The sequence below is a fragment of the Sinocyclocheilus grahami genome, unplaced genomic scaffold, assembly GCF_001515645.1.
Source record: "Sinocyclocheilus grahami isolate Dianchi unplaced genomic scaffold, SAMN03320097.WGS_v1.1 scaffold366.1, whole genome shotgun sequence".
NCBI classification, from domain to species: Eukaryota; Metazoa; Chordata; class Actinopteri; order Cypriniformes; family Cyprinidae; genus Sinocyclocheilus; species Sinocyclocheilus grahami.
The window spans coordinates 386,178-407,128 of NW_015505545.1; the positions used below are offsets into that span (position 1 = coordinate 386,178).

Consider the following 20,951-nt stretch of genomic DNA (forward strand, 5'->3'; position numbering starts at 1 on the left):
AAATAAATAAATAAAGATCAACAAAAAAATGTATATGATTGAAAAATCTACAATAAATCAGATTTAATTAATTTAATAATTTAGAAATGTATATTAAATACTGTCATAAATGTAACAGTAGAGTTTATAAATTTTAAATAATAAATGTAAATTCACCCCCAAAAAATATGAATTAAAGCTGAAATTGAAAATTTTGGTCAGAGCATTGTTGACCTGCCTGGGCATACAGAAAAAATAATTTCTCTCAGTTTCTGTCCTGATCATTGCTAATTATGTTGTCATGGCAGCATTTCTCTATTTATTATGATTTTTAAGAGATCTTTCTGCATCTGAAAGAAACCAGGTGTTCATGGGTGGAGTTTGGACAAGACTAATCAGCCACAGATCATCTCCATCTCTACAGACAGATTGAGTTGTAGACAGAGGTTTTCTATTGTGCTGGTCACTGTGTGTGTGTGTGTGTGTGTGTGTGTGTGTGTGTGTGTGTGCACATGTGCAGTCTATGAATCAGCTCCATATGTTACTGTAACACAATCTGATATGCCAGTGTAATTTTAAAATGATACTTGATGTGGATGAAAGTAAGATGAGGATATGATGTCCATACATGAAATGTAAGCCATCTGATTCTCTGATTTCCATCTCCATCCAGATTGAGTTGTAGACAGAGGTTTTCTATTGTGTTGGTCACTGTGTGTGTGTGTGTGTGTGTGTGTGTGTGTGTGTGTGTGCACATGTGCAGTCTATGAATCAGCTCCATATGTTACTGTAACACAATCTGATATGCCAGTGTAATTTTAAAATGATACTTGATGTGGATGAAAGTAAGATGAGGATATGATGTCCATACATGAAATGTAAGCCATCTGATTCTCTGATTTCCAAAAGCATGTTGTCATATAAGACTTTACAGCTTGTATGAAATGCCAGTGTGCTTGTGCTTGCCAGTGTGCCAGTGTGAGACTCAAATATTGTATATAATGTGTCTGTGAGTTCTATGGTAACAAAACACACTTTGATTTATGCAGGGGTTCATTTTGTGGATTACTTAAAGGTCTTGACTAATTTTTTCTGGCAATGTAAAAGTATCACATTATGAGATGATGCTGCTTTGGAGTTTTGGAGAATAATGACTTAATCAATAACTGATATGGTCATAATGAATCTGATATCACACACTGTATCTCTGTTTCACCAGCCATATGGCTGCACTGGTTTGATGAAGTGACACTTGTCACAGTGTCTCTGTTTGCTTTTGTACTCCTGCTGTTTGAATTATTCTGTCTAATAGCTAGTTACTTGGCTTCTTTGTTCTGAGCTTTGTTTGTTCAGTTTTGTTGCTCTGTTGCCTCCGGATGGATTTTCTTTTGAGAGGATCCATTGAGAGGCATCACTTATGTGTGTGGCTATACAGTTTGTTGTGTCCTGGTGTTTAGTGTTAGTAGTTGCTGAATTTGGGAGAAAATCTTTTCAAATTGATAATTTATGAAAGTACATTTAACAAAGTGCATATAAGAGCTTATAATTATAATTCCATTAGGGCCAGAAGATGAGATTAGGCCCTTGAGCATGACTTTACAATACATGTGTGTTATTTTTGGACCCAGTGGTTTCTTATGTCTGTAAAATGTCTTGTTTCCCTCCACTGTGGCATGTAGTATATGTATGCAGTCAAATAAGGCCAAGCCACATAATTAAGTATCTTGTAAAGTGTCATAATGAATTCGGTCTCATATATTATGCTGTTCTTTTTCGCCGACCGTCTGACTGTTAATGTTGGGGGTCTTTGGGCACTGTGCCAGCTACTGTGCCCACTGCTAGAAAACAGGAAAAGGAAATGATCAAGAATCACCAACAACACGCGACGGATATTTATAGAGAGGAACTCGCCCAAGAGAAACAGTGAAACAGAGCATTATTACATATGCTGATGCACTTGTGCACACACTTCCCACTCACACACACACACACACACACGGTGGTCCAGTGGCCGGAAATGAGCGCTTTCTTGTGGTGATGATTTTATTTTTCTAAGTCTAATTAAACTTTTCATTCCCGTCTACCTCAGAACGGTTTGCTTAGCTCAGAAGATTTCCATGAGCACACATTCCTCTCAGATCTGTCATTAGTCATGGGCTCTCTCTTTCCCTATTCTGTATCCTTTGATTCCTTTGTTTTTGTCAGTTCTTTGGAGTTTGTCAGTTGTTTTCATTATAGAGTGAGGACATAGATACTCAAAGCCTGGCCTATGGGCGAAATTCAGCTCCCTGTGAGGTTATCAGCAGATAAAACTATCCTAAACAACATTGTTTTTTTTACCGTTCAGATGCTGTTTCCATGTCTACACTACAACCAAGTGACACAACAGGACAAAAAGCCTTTATATTCAGAAAGGCTGTGTACACCGCTCTAATTTTGCTCCATCACACAACTTGCTTGTAGTGTAGACAGCCTTGATGATTTGTCACAGTCACACTGATTTGATGCTGGGGTGCAGACTGGAGTAGATGCTGGGGTAGACGTGTGTGTGTATATATATATTACAAGACAATTAATTGTGTGTCTTAATTGATCATGTCACAGTGGAGAGAAACAGACGTTTTACAGACATGAAAAAACACTGGTTCCAATAACATGCATATTATTAAATTATGCTCATGGACTAAATCACACTCCACTTTCGGCCCACATTCTAATGGACTTATAATAATAATGGCAGATAAGAATTAGATATATTTAGTAAATTACATTAAATTCAATTTTATTTTTAAATACCCTATGAGTCACTATGAGTTTGATTGACCTGCATTCTGACTAATTCTAATAAACTCGACAGGAAAGTTAGTAGATTAAAATTGGTGGATTTGAAGTTGAAAATTGGTGTGTATTGATGTCTTTCCGTGGTTAAAACGGCAAACTTTCAGATGTTTATTTCATGCTATAACTAGTAGGAAGAAATGATCTGTCAACATAATACTTGAACTGAGGCACTACAGCGATCTGTCACGAAATATTAAAGAGCCACAAAATGGTATTTATTGTTTGAATTTCTAAGTAAACTGCTTTGTCTTGTAACCTGCTCTGCAATGTCAGTGTCCTCTTTATGCCTCAATATATTTTTCACTGTTGGTGCATATATGCACTTTATTTTAATGGGAGGATCTGAAGTTAGCATACTGGACGCATTTATGAATTTTATGAATGAATTTATGTGTAAATAAGATGTCATGATTAAATTCACATGGTCTACGCTGAGTGAAAAGGGTCTTTTAAAGAGGTTCCAGCACTGTTTTGATAAATATATGAGGCTGATATGCAGTAAGTCACACTTTTAAACCAAATGAAAGCCATATATCATTACTATTACCAGATAATTCAGTGGCCCCTGGTCATTTTCTAAAAGCAGCCCTAAAGCAAAGTAATGTGAATATCCCTGACATAGATCTTTATAGAGCTTATTTCCCCAACATCCCCTCAGTCGCTCTGTTCCTCTGCCTTTCTGCCCCTCAGTGGGCATCTCTGTCTGGGTCAGCAGTTCTCTGTTTCTTTAGTTTTCCCCTCGTGTGCGTGTGCTGCTGCCCAAATGTAGGTTAATGACTTGAGCAGCACTGCTGGCAGGAGGAACACTTGAACAGATAACCCTACCCTGGAGATTTATTGGCCATGCAGTAGTGGACTTGGACTTATGCTTGTGCATGAGTCTGTTATTGTTCTGTAATAGTCCCTCAGTGCCGAAGAGAAAAGAGCGGTCTCTCCCTGCAGAGCTTTGTGTAAATCATCGGTATTCTTTTTAGCAGCATCCTCTGTTCTTCCACATGAAAGCATCTCACTGTTCCTCTCCAACATATCAAACACTGAAATAATCAATAATAAATTATAAATTACAAAATGAAGCAGATCCAAATGTATAGCACATTTGATTCGGTGTGAATCCTGGTGTTCTTGTTGGTACTGTATGGAAGCCTGTTTTTATGTTCGAATAAAAACTAAATTCAACTTTGTGACTTTATCAAAATCTCTTCATATCTCACAGTTGCAACTTCATGTCTTTCTGTATCTCACAAAATTACTTTTTATCTCACAACTGAGACTTTATATCTCACATTGTAACAATATATGAAAAATTGAGACTTTTGTCTTACTGTTTAAACATCTCACATTGCGCCTTTATCTTGCAATTGCCACTTTATATCTCTCAATTGTGAATTGATGTCTCAAAATTGAGACTTTTTATATGACAATAAAGAATTTATATCAGACCTTATATCCCACCATGTGACTTTATGTAACAGAATTGCAACTTTATCTAACAATTTTTTTAATCTCACTGTTTAGACTTTGTATCACAATACAACTTTATATCTCAAAATTTGGAATTTAGATTTCACATTGCGACATTGTCTCACAACTGCAACTTCACATCTCACAGCTGTGACTTTGACTTATGTTGTGACGTCTCACAATTGCAATTATGTTTCTCAGAATTGAGACTTTATTGTATCTCTTACTATTTAGACATTATTCACCATTTAAATCTCACAATCGATACTTTATATCTCACAATACAGCGACTCAGTTGCAACTTTGTCTTAATTGTGACTATTTCTAATTTTTTACCTTCTCTTACAGTTTTTATTTGATTTCTTAACAAGAAACAGGCTTCCACAGGTAGAATGAGGTTGGAAGCAAATTGGATGTACATCTTTTATATGCTGTTATTGATCAAATATTGTTGTTCTCCTTCTTTTTCTTACTCAGACGTGGCAATAGGAGCTCCGTTCGCAGGAGAGGATCGTGGTGGCAGGGTCTTCATCTATAACGGGCAAAAATCTGGGCTGATGTTACAGGCATCTCAAGTGTTGAAAGGCGACTGGGCCTCACCCGCCGTCCCAGCAGGCTTTGGGTTCACCCTGCGTGGAGATTCTGACCTCGATAACAACCAGTACCCTGGTGAGTAAAGAAAAGCTTTCAGTCTCTTCCTCTCTCTGTTTACGCAAGTTTCTGTTAAGACAATCATGCATAGGAACTGATGTAAGCCAGGGAGATCAGATGTAGGAGGAATGAAAGACTGGACAAAGAAGAAAAAGACTGGATTGAGAGATCCAGGTTGAGTCACATTGTTGGTCAGTCCATGGGTCATTTTTTACAACTGTGTGCAAGTGTTTCCACTCATTCTTCTTCATTTCTTTGTCTTTTCTTTGTCTCCTTTTATGGAGGGATATTGTTTCTGCATATTTTTCTCATTACTATGTTTATCGTGGTTTATTTATCATGTTTTTATTGAAAACAAAGTAGGTCAGATCTTATTGAACATTTAGATACTTTAAAGTCAATCATTTTGAGACTGTGGGGATAAATATTTGCAGGTGACTGAACAAGCTATTTATAGCGTGTGTGTGTGTGTGTGTGTGTGTGGCAGATGTTGCCAGATGAAGTTTCAAGGGTTCAACTCTGTTTCTTTCAGACATTCTGGTTCTTTCTCTGGTTCTTTCACATTAAATTTTATCATGGCAGATTAATAATTGCTTTATTGTGGCTGAAATCAAACTTTTAAAGTGTTTGCAAACAAATATGTTATATTATGTGATGTATTAAACTGTGTCCATACAAAAAAAGTTTATCCAGAATATGTCCTGAAATGTCTTGCTTTCAGGCAAAAGAGCCTCTAGTTTCCCTGTTGAGGTCTAGCAGTGTTGAAAAATGAAGAAACCGTGGCTTTATTTTGAAGTTATTAGTTTGGGCATGGATTAGTTTATATTGATTTGAACTGCCGGAGTGAATATCCAGAGCTTTCTGAAGAACATGTTCTCACAATCCAACACACCTGCACCATAATCTTGTTTTGACTAACAGAAATATGAATCAATTGTTTCATAGAAACTGCAAAAACATCCAGTGTGTTTCTAAAGCTAAACTCTGCTGTAACGCCTTAAGCCCGTTTCAGCAAAAACAGAGCTGTGTGTTCATTCTTTCTCTCCTTTAATCTCCTCTTTCATTTTTTAATGGCATTGTACAAAATCATCAAAGCAGATGCTGTCACATGCTTTCTTTAAAGAGACGGGAAGTCAGATGGGTAGGCAGCTTAAATGCACATGTGTGTGTTGAGCGAGTGTGTGGGTGTTTGTCCTTTCATGGCGACAGGATTGTCATCTTAAATATGCTCTAATAAAAGCAGATCTTTTCCATACGTGAAAACCTTCAATGGATGGCAAAACGATCACGCACAGGTGTACATATACACACACTATGATGTTGAACAGACTCAGAAACCAAAACGAAAGACCGAAAACAGGTTTTCCTGTCACTTATTCTCAAAATGGATAAATTGCAGCTTTTTAGAAATGTGATCTCAGTAATCTTTGATCAATGTGAATCTTCTAATCGGCCTCTCAGTATATCATTGAAGTGTGTGCATGTACATTTTTACTTGGTTTATCACTTTCTTCAGTTCATTTAGATTAAAATCACTTCGTTTTATTCCTCGTTTGTAAGACGCTATGGATAAAGCCATGTGCTAGTGAATGAACATAAATGGGATGTGTTGAACTTTTTATTTCATTCTTTGAAGTCTGTCGATAAAGTTGGTTATGGTTTCTAGCACCATAAATAGTCATAATTTAGTTTTACATGACTATTTTATACTTTGTAGATTTTGTAATACATTGAAAATTACAAGTTACTCTAATAAGTAGTGTAACTATTTCAATTAATTTATTAATGTAACTGATTACATTTGATTACTTTTTGAATACATTTATAACGAATGTTTTCAGCTGTTAATTATTTTAAAAAATTAAACCAGGCAGGACTTTAGTCCTCCTTTTACTTTGAGATTGTTCAGAGGTTAAATACAGGTTTAAAATCATAACAAGATATAGCACTGTTTTTGAAATCAAATATTTGCATAGCTATGACAGGAAACACTGGCATCTAACAATGCTTTAGAAAAAACAGTTAATCTTAAAAAATAAAGCATATGCATAAACACAAATAGGAAATAAAACAGTTATCAAGTAAGTGTCCTATTCTGTGTCCTAAACTCCTGAAACATTGGTGTCTCATATTTTAGAGCAGTCAATGCAATTTGGGGGAAAAATCTATCAAATCTGCTTGTGTGAAAATATTAAGATGTAACCCCCCATTGCAAAACATTTTTCTCAGTAACTGTAACAGATTACAGTTACATTTATTTTATAATTAGACTACGTAATTATGTTGCATGTAACTAGTTGCTGGAAGGGGTTAGCTAGAAACTTGTTCGACACCAATGTTTGAGTAAGTCTACATAGATTATAAAAACTATTTTGTTTCCAAAAAAGCCTGTTATAGATCAGCACACATGGTTACCTTTCCTGTTTTTCCTGTATTTTCATTTGTGTGTGTGGTTTGGGGTTACTGTGAGGGTTAGCGTGAACTTTGTGGTTAAACACAGGGTTTAAGTCAAAGGTGAAGGGTCATTCATCATGACCTGCTTAAACAGCAGTGGAGATTTTGTACTTTGCATTTCCTGTCTGCCGCTTCAGGCATTGTTCTCAGACCGAACACAAAACAGACGCACTCACTTTGCACATTTAGAAACAATTACTTTATTAATTTGAGAGAAAAACACAGTTAAAATTGCAAATGGTAACAAAGAGATTCAGAATATGTCATTCCGATGGTAAAAAAATATATAAATGGTGGAAAGATTTGTGATCAGAATTCCCCTTTACACTATATTTCTACATTATATTACTTCCAAAAACATATGTTGTTTGTGTGTGAAACTGATGTTAATTTCAGGACCCATTAGAAATGTTTTGAGAACTTGGGTGGGCACCTTATATCCCTTTAGTGAGCCCTCCAAACTGTGCATTTACTCCCAATCCTATCAAGACCATTTCCATCCAGACATCTACAGGGAGGAGTTCGTTTCTGATTTTTTTGGAGGGGAGGAGATGGATGGATGTGTGATTGTATGCCAGATGAAATGAGAGAGAAATTCAGAGTTGGAGGTAAAAGAGTGGATTGCATTAGTTGGCTGTGGTCCGGCATTTCATTGGCTAGCGGATGAAGATGACTATAACAGACTCCATCCTCATTAAAGTTTAAGTGCTTGAGCTTCTTCCATCCCCTCCCTCCATCATTCCACCTCCTATTAACCTATTCGTGTGGTTAAGACCCTTGTGTTGTGGTGGCCAGAGGGTTCAACCTGAATTTTTTGAGGTTGACTCTTGTAGCGCACACACACACGTTTACACCTCACTGTCGTTCTGAGGAAGTCACTCAAAGAGTGCGCAAATGGACTTTCCAGATGTGAGAATGTAATAGATTGAATTATTCTGTCATCATCTCTGCCTCACAGATACAAGGTGAGAGCTCAGGCCTTCAGGGGGTGCGTGTGTCTGTCAGTCGGCTAGAGTGTGTGTGTGTGTGTTTCTGTCCATTGTGTTTGAGGTGTGTTTTCTGTCACAATACCAAAAGCTGCTGACTCTGGTTTACAATGGGATCTTTGCCAAGGGTGTCTCGTTCCTGAAGGCAGGACCTGATGGAAAGCAAAGCCAGTGATCAACCTCAGTGAAACAAGAATCAAAGCCACAGTCTCTGAGCACTCATTAGTGTGCTGGAGCTGATCTGGAACATTCCTGCATATGAGTCTCTGAGTTTGCCTGACTGAAAGCATCCCTCCAGGACCGATTTGTACTCTTCCTTCCTATTAATGCTTAGTACAATTCATAAACTGAGGAGAGAAAGAGTTCTCTCGCTCAAGTTTGATGAAAGACCAAATGAAACCAACCTTGTGTGAAGGTTAAAGTTTAATGTTTAGTTTTTAGAAATTCTATACTTATCACAAAATGTATTTCACCACCAAAGAAATCAAACATCTAATATTGAAATATATAGTCTGAGCGGGTGTCAGAATCAGATTTTTCTGCTATCGTTTATTTTGGTTCAGTTATATATACTAGTTTAATGAGATGTCAGAGATGAATGAATGGTTATAGCTTTAGCAGAGGCCACAGAGGAAGCAACAGACCACAAACACACACACACACACTGGCAATATTTCCACAGTTTCATCTCAGGTACAGGAGGTGTGGTTTGTGCACACAGACCTGAATATTTGATGATGTTGTACGTGACCATGCTTTGTTTGGTCTGATAATTAAAACACTTTTAGTACTTTTTACTTTTAGTAAAAATGTTACTTTTGTTATGTTAAAATACTTAAATATTTATATGTATGTGTATTATTATCATACATTGAGGAAGAGAGAAGAATGGGATCAGGAGGCACATTTGTTATGCAGTTATACAGTACATTTCATAAAAAAATGAACACATATACAGTATATATATATATATATATATATATATATATATACTGTGTGTGTATATGTATGTGTGTGTGTGTGTGTGTATAATATATATATATATATATTATGCCATTCAAATGTTTGGGTAATGTTTATGCTCACCAAGGTTGCATATATTTGATAAAAATTACTGTCAATTTATTGTATCCTTGCTGAATAAAAGCATTAATTTATTTAAGATGGATGGATGGATGGATAGATTGATAGATTATCAATCAGTTTGATGAATTCATTTTGTGGCATTAGTTGGTTTGTCTTACTTCACATTAAATTTACAAATGAGTGATGTGGATCACATTGATATATACTGTGTGTGTATATATGTGTGTGTGTGTGTGTGTGTATAATATATATATATATATTATGCCATTCAAATGTTTGGGTAATGTTTATGCTCACCAAGGTTGCATATATTTGATAAAAATTACTGTCAATTTATTGTATCCTTGCTGAATAAAAGCATTAATTTATTTAAGATGGATGGATGGATGGATGGATAGATTGATAGATTATCAATCAGTTTGATGAATTCATTTTGTGGCATTAGTTGGTTTGTCTTACTTCACATTAAATTTACAAATGAGTGATGTGGATCACATTGTTTTTATTAAAACTTATTGTGTAATTTTTGTGAAGGCCCTGGTTTATTTAAACTACATTACAACACTTCCACTACATCACATTAAAATCTCATATGGGTTGAAACTCAGGTTTATCATGCCCACTTTCATTAAGAGAAGAGGGAAACTATTCCGTGTGCCGTATTTATCTTCACCTTAATCAGATGTGGCTCTGTGCACCCCTGAGTAGAATGAGATTAAAGCCTCACACGCTCTCCGTGGCTCTCTAGGGTTTCTCTATGGCTCTGTTCAGGGACGGCAGGTGATGTAAGATGCAAGACTGGTAGAATGAGAAACGGGTCGACGAATCTTTGATGGAGTCTGCTGGAGACCCAAATCACTTCCAGCTGCAGTGTGCTTTGAAGCTTTATGATCCAGCCACTCGTTCTCTTTCTTCCTCTTTCTCTTGCAGCGCACATTTTTCTGTATCATATTGTGTCCATCTTACAGCTCTAAGTATGTTTCACTCTCTTTACAGATTTGCTGGTCGGTGCATTTGGAGTGAGTAAAGTTGTGGCCTACAGGTGAGAAATTGTAGCCTATACTTTACATATACCATATTATATCATACAACATTGTCAAAATGTTGAAAAATTTATATTTTAACATTTAATATGAGTACTCATAAAAAGTTGTAACTCGATAGGAGTCATTTTTGATCAACTGATGCCAGTGTTATCTTGAATAGCATATATATATATATATATTTATATATATATGTATGTTTAGATTTAAAGCTGAGAAATAAAAATATATTAGAATTTTTTATGTATTCTAATATAAAATTGTATATGTATATGTATATGTATGTAGTAGGTGCATAAATATATATAATAGTGTGTTTGTGTGTAGCATCACATATTTTTTCTGGCCTAAACTCACTTTTTTCTACACACATGCTTTCCCCATTAGAGTGGACGCACAGAAAACACCTGTGTTTGAGGTTTAGCTGAAAGGAAACCTGATACATATGAAGTTGTTTTACTCTGTTCTATGATACGATTGTAACACATTTTCATAGGGATGCACCGATACCGATACTGGTATCAGACCAAACGCCGATACCACACAACATGTGATAATTGCCATATTCAGACAAAGAAACACAGACAACAGAACAACAGACAGCAGAATGGAGTTATTAGAGATTAAGGATGTATACGAAGTATATGTATGCAATGAATATAATGTTAAACATTCAGTATTAACGCCTGTATAGCTGATGTGTGCAAGCTGATAAGCAAATCACACTGAGTGGATTGAGCGCGCGGCAGCGCAGATGTGCGAGTTTGTCGAGTGAATATACCTTTCTCACAGACATCACTGGAAAGTTTGTAGTTCGGTCAGATATGTCATAAACAAGTAAGTAAAACAATGCACAAGTTACTTAACGGTAGAGAGAGAGAGAGAGCTAGCGTGCAAATCTTTTATGTTCACTCACTTAGCACACGCATCATTTGGAATAAAAATAAGACCATTTATAGGGGTATTCACTATAAACAACATTTATTTTCAATCTTAGGCATACGCGACTTTCAGGCGAAAGTGAATCTAGCCTGTGTGAAATACGCTAGGCTGTACTACTGTCCTTTCATTCTGCACCAGTACAAATATGTGCACGCGTTGCGCGTGTTTTGATTGCTTGAGTGTTTCTGCATTATATGAGTGGCTTTGGAATATAAATCGCAGCACGTTTCAGATGAAAAAAAAAAAACGCGACTTCTATTTCTGAAAATATCACTATTAGGAGATTCATAACTAGTGGGTCCCTGCATTATTACAGCAAAGCACGTGATTACAGTACTAAGCCGCTGCAATGGAGCAGCTCTAATGCTATTAAATTAAAGATGATGTACCTTAGAGCAAAAAAATGAACAGTGAAAGTAACAAAAACGTATAAAATACATTTTAATGGCCATAATTAAGTGTGAAAATAACAGAAGGATATACAGTGAAACCAAAAATTATTCAGAGACCAGATATCATTTTTGATATTTTCTTTAGTGGGTGCAGGACACTATAGTTCATTTATGTAAGTGAGGACAGCAAAATAAAGTAAACTGTGATAAATTATACCCAAAAATTCTTCATACGGTGGACTAGCAGTAAAACTGCTACAAAATTTGGGACCGAAAATTATTCAGACCGAGTTTGGGAAAAAAATTGAAGTTCAGGTTTGCATGAAGCTGGGTGACAGCATGCCCAGGAGACTACAGGCTGTCATTAAGGCTAAGAGTTGCCCAACTAAGTATTGATAGTTGTGTAAATACTGTCATACTAACAGCTGTCTGAATAATTTTTGGTTGATTGTAATCCATTACGTACCTCTCTATCAAAGTTATATAACATTATCAAGCTGAATTTGTTCTTGTCATATTTTATTACCATTTTCTTAACTATAGCAAATAAAATTTGGTTTGACTATCTATTTGATAAATGAAGTTAACCAACTAACATTATCCATACTCTTTTGGTTTCTGTACCCAATATTTAAAAAATTTACAAATGCAATAAAATATTGGTATCGGTACTCTGTATCGGCCAAAAATAAATACAAAAAACAAAAGTATCGGTATCAAGCGAGTACTGGAAAAAGTGGTATCGGTGCATCGCTACATTTTCAAATTGCATAACAGAAAATATTGAAACGCCTGGCTTCATAATGCATTCATGAAGAATTCCTTAGCTGTAGTTGACAGGAGTAGTCAGCAAACATTATCTACAGACTTGTGGCATGTCTAGTTTGAGTAGCCAAGACTTCAGTTGTGTGTTTCAGATCAGGTTTCCCTCAGAAATGTTTCAAAATAGTCCCTTTTTCCTGCCTCAAAGCCACCAAAAACACACGGACACATTAACATTTTCCAGCACGCACTCTCACGCACTAGCAGTGTCTTGGTGTCAGTGTTAAAGCGATTAGCTGTTGTGGGCTCTGGTGTATTTGTGTAAGCTAACATTTCCACTGTTAATCCAGTTTGAGTGCTAGTCTCAACAGGCTGAAAGTGAGACCGGAGCAGAACAGAGACTGACCTCATGTTAAGTTCTCATTTACTCAGCCTGTCTGATGTTCTATTAGAATAGGACTCTGAATGTTTAGTTTCTGTTAGTTAAATATTCTGTAAGTGATTCTTTATGTAATACAGTGCATTGAATGTTCATTCTGTATGACTGATATCACTGAAATAGGCATCCTGAGAAATGGCTTCAATTAGCTTTTTTATCTAATTGGAAATTCTTCTTGTCTGTCATTTTGATGTTCAAGTTTGAAAACAATATTTATATTTACTTAATAAATGTGTGTTCCTGGTCTTATTGTGAACAAATCATTGGTACAAGTTATTTTAAGTTTTTTTTATTATTATTATCTTCCTTTGAAACAACTTTGAGCTATTGCATATTGTTAACCAACAACCAAAAATCAATACATTTCATTTTAGTGAACTAATATTCACGTTTAAAATGCCTATATTTCACAAACAAATAATTTAGAGATGAATGAAAATGGCATAGAAGTCTCATCCCACAGTGATTACATTGAATATGCCGTTTCACACCTTACACATGTTGTATTTTGACATTAGGTCTGGTCATTTCTTTTGATGTTAAACAGTCTAATTAAGTGGGTTTATAATGTTTATGTGCAGCTCTGAATTCAGCTTCCCATTCAAACTCATTACTGCAAAATAATAATTTCAATAATTTCAGTAATTTATTATTCATTTTTGTAATATTATCCCCGTTATATTGTCTCTCAACAATACTAGGGCAAGGCCAGTGGTCACGGTGGACACTCAGCTGATTTTGACACCCAGAATTCTCAACCCTGAGGACAAGTCCTGCCGCATGCCCAATTCTGATGATATGGTAACCTGGTAAGTGTCAGCTACATTTATCCAGTGCTAGTTACTGAAGTATACTCTTAGCTTCTGACGCAAAGAGTGACTCTTATGTACTACAAAAAAAACATTTGAAAGTTCATGTTTTGATTTATCTCTTCTAGATGAAGTGTTCAGCTGATGGGACAGATATGTTGATCTTTAGTTCTGGTTAAGGGTAAACCAAAGCAGTCTGGGCCAAAGAGCTATGGCTGACTGGGAGGTTTTAAAACCATGTGGTCAATAATACCACATTACAGCAGTTTTTTTCCTTCTCTGTGGTAAAACTAAGTGTTTCTGGAAGTCTCAGTGCATTCTTCCAAACCACACAAACATACACACAACCCTGCATTCTTACCCCTAATGTGGATGGACATTGTGTTCCACAAGCAGTTTTTGGGCCTCATGACTGTAAACATACCAGATCTGTTTGGCTGCTTGGGGTGCATGTGCCTGTGTGTTAGGGTTGGCGTGGGGAAGAAAGAACTGGAGGTTTTGGAGAGACAAACGAAGAACTAAAGTGTGGAATTCTGCAATAACAAAAGAGTAGCTTAGTAAATTAATGTACAAACTGTGGTTGGATATAGCGAGACAGAGAGAAACTTTGAATCACACAGATGAGCACAAAGAAACAAAACAAGACAGAGAAGACGTGTAAAGAGATCCAGAGGATGAAAAAAACATCACCAAAGTTAAAAGATTACCCCCATGTCATCATGTCTGTCTTTCTTCAGACTAAAAGATATTCGGGTTTTGAGGAAAACTTTTCAGGATTTTTGTCCATGTATTGGACTTCAACACGGGGTTGAAGGTCCAAATTGCAGTTTCAATGCAGCTTCAAAGGACTCTACACAATCCCAGCCAAGGAATAAGGATCTTATCTAGCAAAACGATCAGCCATTTTCTAAAAAAATGATAATGCTTTTTAACCACAAAAGCTTGTCTTGCATTAGCTCTGCACGCATTACAAAGTCACGTTGGAAAGGTCAAGTGTGACGTAGGGGGAAGTACTAACCCAGTGTTTACAAAGCGAACATGCAAAGACTAAATCAAACGACCTTTACAAAAAAAGATAAAACAACGATGTTGGACAATTTCGAAGTTGGAGGAGAAAATTAGATGGAGTTCGGTACTACTTCTGCTTATGTCGTGCACGACCTTTCCAAAGTAATTATGTAATGCGTGAAGTTGCGGACAAATGCTCAATTAGACAAATGCTCGTCTTGCACTAGCTCTGCAATGCGCGTGCATTGGAGGGCTAGTGCAAGACGAGCATTTGTGCTTAAAAAGTATATACATTTAAAATTTTTTTAGAAAATTATGATTGTTTCGCTAGATAAGACCCTTATTCCTCTGCTGGGATCGTGTAGAGCCCTTTGAAACTGCAATTTGGACCTTTAACCCGTCGGTCCTTGTTGAAGTCCACTATGGAGTAAAATCCTGGAATGTTTTCCTCAAAAACCTTAATTTCTTTTCGACTGAAGAAAGACAGACATACACATCTTGGATGACATGGGGGTGAGTAAATTATCAGAATTTTTATTCTGGAAGTGAAATAATCATTTAAGACTGTTAACTGTGTCTCTCTAGAGTTTAATTTGTTTAATTTTTATATTCTTCTGTATCCCTTCAACCACATTGAAGCAAATTGTTTTAAATTAGAAAAATGCAAAACAGACGTATATTAAACGTTAAAACGCTCAATTTTAAACAGCCTACATATATGCAGAGTGTAAAAGTGTGTTAAATTACTCATGTCAAACCACACACACACAAGGGTGCCATTAATACTCTGAGGAGTGGGCAGTAATTACAAATGGCAGATGGGCGGCCGAGTCAGAAAAGTTGCAGTGGGGTCAGAGCAGGGGTCAGAGGGGTCAACCACCGGGCATTGGAGTGTTTGTATGTGCGTGATTATGCGTCTACCCTTGCCACGGGGGAGGAAAATTAACAAGGCATCATTCAATTATGTATAGCGGGGCCACTTCCTCCCTCAAATATGCATACTCTCTCTACTTTCTCTCTCACTGTACAGCGCACACATGACTTCAGCTGTGCATTTTAAAATGCACCACTAACTGCAGGGGTCATGGCAGGGTTTGCGTGGTTAGAGCACAATGCACAATGCTGGATTCCATCAGGCACGGCCTCATGGGTATTTCGTGTTGTTCATGAGGCACAGCATCCAGCTGTTTATCGCTAATTTAAACTCAGACACGCTCAATGCTGTGTAAGTGTGTGTAGGGGGGCTAATGGGGTGTTTCTGATTAGACATATTTGGGTTGTATGGAATGCTATGCATCGGATTGGCCCTTTGGGCCATTAAGACTGCAGTTGTGAGTCCCTGAGCACAGATATCATTACATGTTCAGCATAATGGAAATACAGTTATTGAGCACCAGCTGGAGAGGTGTAAGCGTGTTTTTATGCGCTCTCACCTTACTACATGTTTGTGATGGAGTAGCATGTTTTAAATCCTCCGTCCTGGTTCTATTTGTGTTTCTTTGCAAATGAAGGGTTAGTTTTACACAATAACCCTGCGGCAAATGAACTGCCATCTTTAGATTCCAGTAAATTAATTGTGCGGCCCATAGCCGGAACATCCTGTGCTGTGTCGGTACTGTGTTTGTGTGGGTGTTTGCATATTAGACTTCATATAAATGGGCTTTTTATATGTTATTAGAATATTTAATGACAATAAAGTATTTGTATGAGATCTTTGAGAAAGTGAGAAAATGGTTTTGTCCCTTTTTCCCTGGCATCAACAGGAAGTCACTCTTGGGCCAATCTAATTGCTGGCCTCTATTACTAGACTATTAAAGAGAGGGAGGGATAGAGAGATGAAGCAAGGAAAGGACAGATGGAAGAGAAAAAAGAGGCAAATTCGATTAAGTAATTAAATATTGAGGAGCACAGGATCCCTCAGCATCCCACGTCTCCATTCAACTCCATCTATAAACACTCCACCCATATTAACAATCCCCTTCCGCTGTGTTTTTAACATCACTTAAATGTTGTCATTGCTTTTTGGCTAAGTTATGCTGTACTAAATTACTCTTTCTCTCTTTTTATTTATTTTTCTCTCAGTCTGTCAGTAAATGTGTGCGCAAAGATCGCTGGGATTGGTATTCCTGATTATGTAGGTAAGTGCATAAATTTTTCTGTTAATTAAATGCATTTCGTTTCAATCTCCGTGTTTAACCTAGGTTCTGGAAGGAATATTCCCATTTATTTTAAGCTTTTCAAAAAGTGTTCAAAGCCTTAAACCAAACCAAACAACTCCAAATATTTGATTCAAAGCAAAGAAATATTTCAAAATAACTGTTAAAAGGTACTTGTACCTAAATGAACTACACATCCCATAAAGCATTGCAAATGACATAGTCCCAGATCAGCCTTGACCATAAAATATAAAACTATTAACTGAATTTTTTAAAGAAATTTATACTTTTATTAAAATTAAATTGATTTATTAAATTGTTTAAAAGTGACAAAGATGTTTATGATGCTACACAATTTTATATTTCAAATAAAAGCTTCTGAACTTCCCATTCATCAAAAAGTTTTGAAAAAATGTATTATTTCCTCAAAAATATAAAGCAGCACAACTGTTAGATAATAAATGTTAATGAGCAGCAAATCAGCATATTAGAATGATTTTTGAACGATGTCAACACTGAAGAAAGACTGGAGTAATGGTTGCTGAAAATTTTGCTTTGCTATCACTAGAATAAATCACATTTTAAAACATTAAAATAGAAAACAGTTATGTAAAATTGTAATATTCTTTCACAAAGAATTCACAAAAGTTGTTGCAGGCCCCGTTTACACTAGTGCGTTTTCATTTTAAAACGGCGTTTTAGAATGAAAACGATCCTCGTCTACACTGGCATTTCCGCTGTGTTTCAGAAACAATGTCCATCTACACTACACAACCAAAAACACATGTCACATGACCATTCATGCAAGTACAATCATAGATATGTATAGGTAGATTCCCTATTATTTAGATGGCAGACGCGTCTACGTGCTTGGAGCGGTCGAATGGGGATTCTACCCATACATATCTATGGGTACAACAATGAGCATGATGTTATTGGTTACACGGTCGTCAAGGATACGCAGAGCTAATGTGGGCAGCCACACCATCGTTTTCAAAAGTCTCCTTTTTGCTCCGTTTACACTGAAATTCAACCCCGTAGTTTTTAAACTAAGACGTAACCGTAGCAAAAGTTATGCGTTTTAAAACGAAAACACACTAGTGTAAACAGGGCCTCAGAGTGTAAGGAGACTGACTCCATTATGTCTTTCTTATTACTTTAAGCAAAGACTATAGAATACCCAAGACGTGTCACTCGTATAGTTTTGAATGGGGAAAAATGCAACGCTCAATATGGCCACTCAATCACAGGAAGCCCCGCCTTCTGAATGAAAGAGCCAATCGCTAATCAGTAAAGTAAGCGCGTCACTGCAGCTGCCGTTAGAAGTCCCGGTTGCTATAGAAATATTCAGCATTCTGAGATGTGCTCTTAGGACTGCGCATGCGCACTGGCAGATCTAGCCTGAAAAATAAGCTTTTTATAATGCTATTTGAGCAAAAGTAACAACATTTATGACACAGTTGTTGTCAGATTTCTTTGGTGATTTCAAATATTAAATTTAATCGTAAGCTCAGTGAACAGTTTTGGAGAATTTGATGTTTCCCCATTCAAAGAGATAGGAGTTGCACTTGCATGCCCGAGAGGCATTTCAAAGATGGCCGCCGAGTGACATAACTTGTCTTAAAGAGACTTTGCTTTAAAGTCACCATGAAATCAAAATTGAAACTCCTCCTTTTTTAAAGGGGTCCTATTATGCTCTTTTACAAAGTCTTGATTTTGTTTTGGGGGTGTACTAGAACAGGCTCTCATACTAGGTTGTTCGAAAAACACATTATTTTTCACATGTTTTACATTATTACAACACCTCTCTCCCCAGTCTGGCATGAACGGCTCGAATAGTTCCTGTATCAAATGAAGGCCCGCCTTTTGAAATACGAAATGTGTTGTGATTGGTTAGCTGGGCCAGTGTGTGTTGTGATTGGCAGCACTCGGTGCCTGGTCGGGAAATGTCACGCCCCTTACCATAGCCGCCTGCGAGCTTCAGTGTAAATATTGCGTCAAAATCAAATCAATTTGAGCGTGATTTAAACCCGAATGATTGTAACCACTCTAAGTTCGTCTGCCTTGGGAAAGCTAGCTTGTCTCCGACATAATGATAACACTCGTTGCCTTCTCTAGTGCAGCTCAACCAGGTCTCGTCCCATTCGTTGATATTTGTGATATCACAAATCCCAGAAAATATGCGTTGTAGTCCAAACGAGTCATTCGTTGTAGTTTTTGAAAAGTGATTTCTGTTAAATAAAATATCTCCTTTTGAAGTGGACTTTGAGCTTTGTAACTTTGCAGATCTTTTTTATGCTCAAACAGCAACATTACAGAATAACTAAAGTTGAAAAAGTGAAAGCATAATAGGACCCCTTTAATGGAATACTGTAGTGTTTATTATAAATAATTTATCCGTGCACTTCATTATTTTTTTTTAAATTCATGTGCCCTCGTAATCTTTAATCAAAAACGTTAACCTCCCCTCCCCCTCAAAATGATTCATCTTAAGGGCGGAGCTAGTGACTGAGGGGTAAATGCTGGGATAAACGACAGGAGGAAAAGCTGAAGCTGATGCTTCACTTTATAGAAATCAAAAGTGATAGGAAGTTCGGTTCTTTTCCGCAAACCGGTTCTTTTCGGACAGTTCAATTCAATAAACCGGTTGAAAAAAACGGTTCACCGGTTCTTTTTACGCTCGACGTAATGACGTCATTGGCGATGACGTAATGGCGTCAAGTCTATCGCGGGCTTAACACATTCAAATATAAAGTCAGTAATCATAACATCAGTCAATTAAAACATCATTATAATCTGATACGTTTCTTACAATTTGGATTTTTGTATCTAAAGCATCAACACATATACAGGCAGTGATCTGCAAACTAGGATGTTTTACAGTTATGACGTCAATAAATTAGTCTTCATCAGCGCAGAAACTATGCTCCACTTACTATGTATAATCCATTACGGTTTATTTGTAATTAAGTAAATTTAAGTTTCGCCGGATTTCCCTTCATTCAAGTCTTCGGTTTACCCGTGCTCATAACATTAGCACAGAATCAGTTGTCCAAAAGAACCAGTTCAGTTCAGACGTGCTGTGTCAGTCATAGTAGGCAATCTGTTCGGTAGCTTCACGCTGAATCGCGCATGCGCAGTATCATCAGCTCATCGGTTCTCAAATCGGACGCATCCGAAAGAAACGGTTCTCGGTCAGTGTACTGGTGATCCGAAAACCGATGCAACCGGTTCTTGACTCGAGAACGAGAACCGCTCTAACCGGCACGCTGCACGCACGTTCAATATCATCAGCTGCTTTACTCGTGTCGTGTTCATGTTCTATTTATTACAAACTCAATTTGTGAATGTGTCATTGTTAACTATAATTAATTACAGTACAGGTATTTCATAAATCATCCCTTATTCCTATTAAACATAGAGTCTTAATTATTATCCAACTTCCCTAACAAACCCCTTTGGCCTATAACCTAACATAATCTTCAACTGAACAAAGTACACAGATTAGATACATTCATCTTTTGTAAAAAAGTCAAATAAAATATATTTATATCACACTATCTGATTTTTAACAAAATACTTGGATAGCATGCTTTTCGTCCTCTTGAAAAATTACACGCATGTGCAGTATCATCAGCTCATCGGTTATCAAATTGGACATGTCCGAAAGAAACGGTTCTCGGTTCAGTGCACTGGTAATCCGAAAACTGATGCAACCGGTTCTTGACTCGAGAACGAGAACCGCTCCAGCAGTGGGCGTGTATGTTCGTTATCCAGCTGCTCTGCTCGTGTTCATCTTCAGTTCTCTCTTCACAGCAGTTCAGTCAGTGTACTGTTTGAGTAAATAAATTACTCCGGGATATTGGTTTATTTCGACTCAGAGGGAGTGTCAGCCATGTTAAAAAAGTGAATAACTTAAGTAATTTGTGGATTAATGCTTAC

The 20,951-nt window shown here is 36.9% G+C and overlaps 1 protein-coding gene across 1 annotated transcript in view; it reads left to right on the forward strand.

Annotated features, from left to right (window-relative positions):
- itga8 (integrin, alpha 8) overlaps positions 1-20,951 on the forward strand; it is a 68,731-nt gene that overhangs the window by 19,069 nt on the left and 28,711 nt on the right. Inside the window, exons 13-16 of the mRNA XM_016230211.1 lie at positions 4,759-4,950; positions 10,455-10,500; positions 13,738-13,845; positions 16,936-16,991. Coding sequence (XP_016085697.1) covers positions 4,759-4,950; positions 10,455-10,500; positions 13,738-13,845; positions 16,936-16,991 — 402 coding nt within the window. The remainder of the gene's footprint in view (positions 1-4,758; positions 4,951-10,454; positions 10,501-13,737; positions 13,846-16,935; positions 16,992-20,951) is intronic.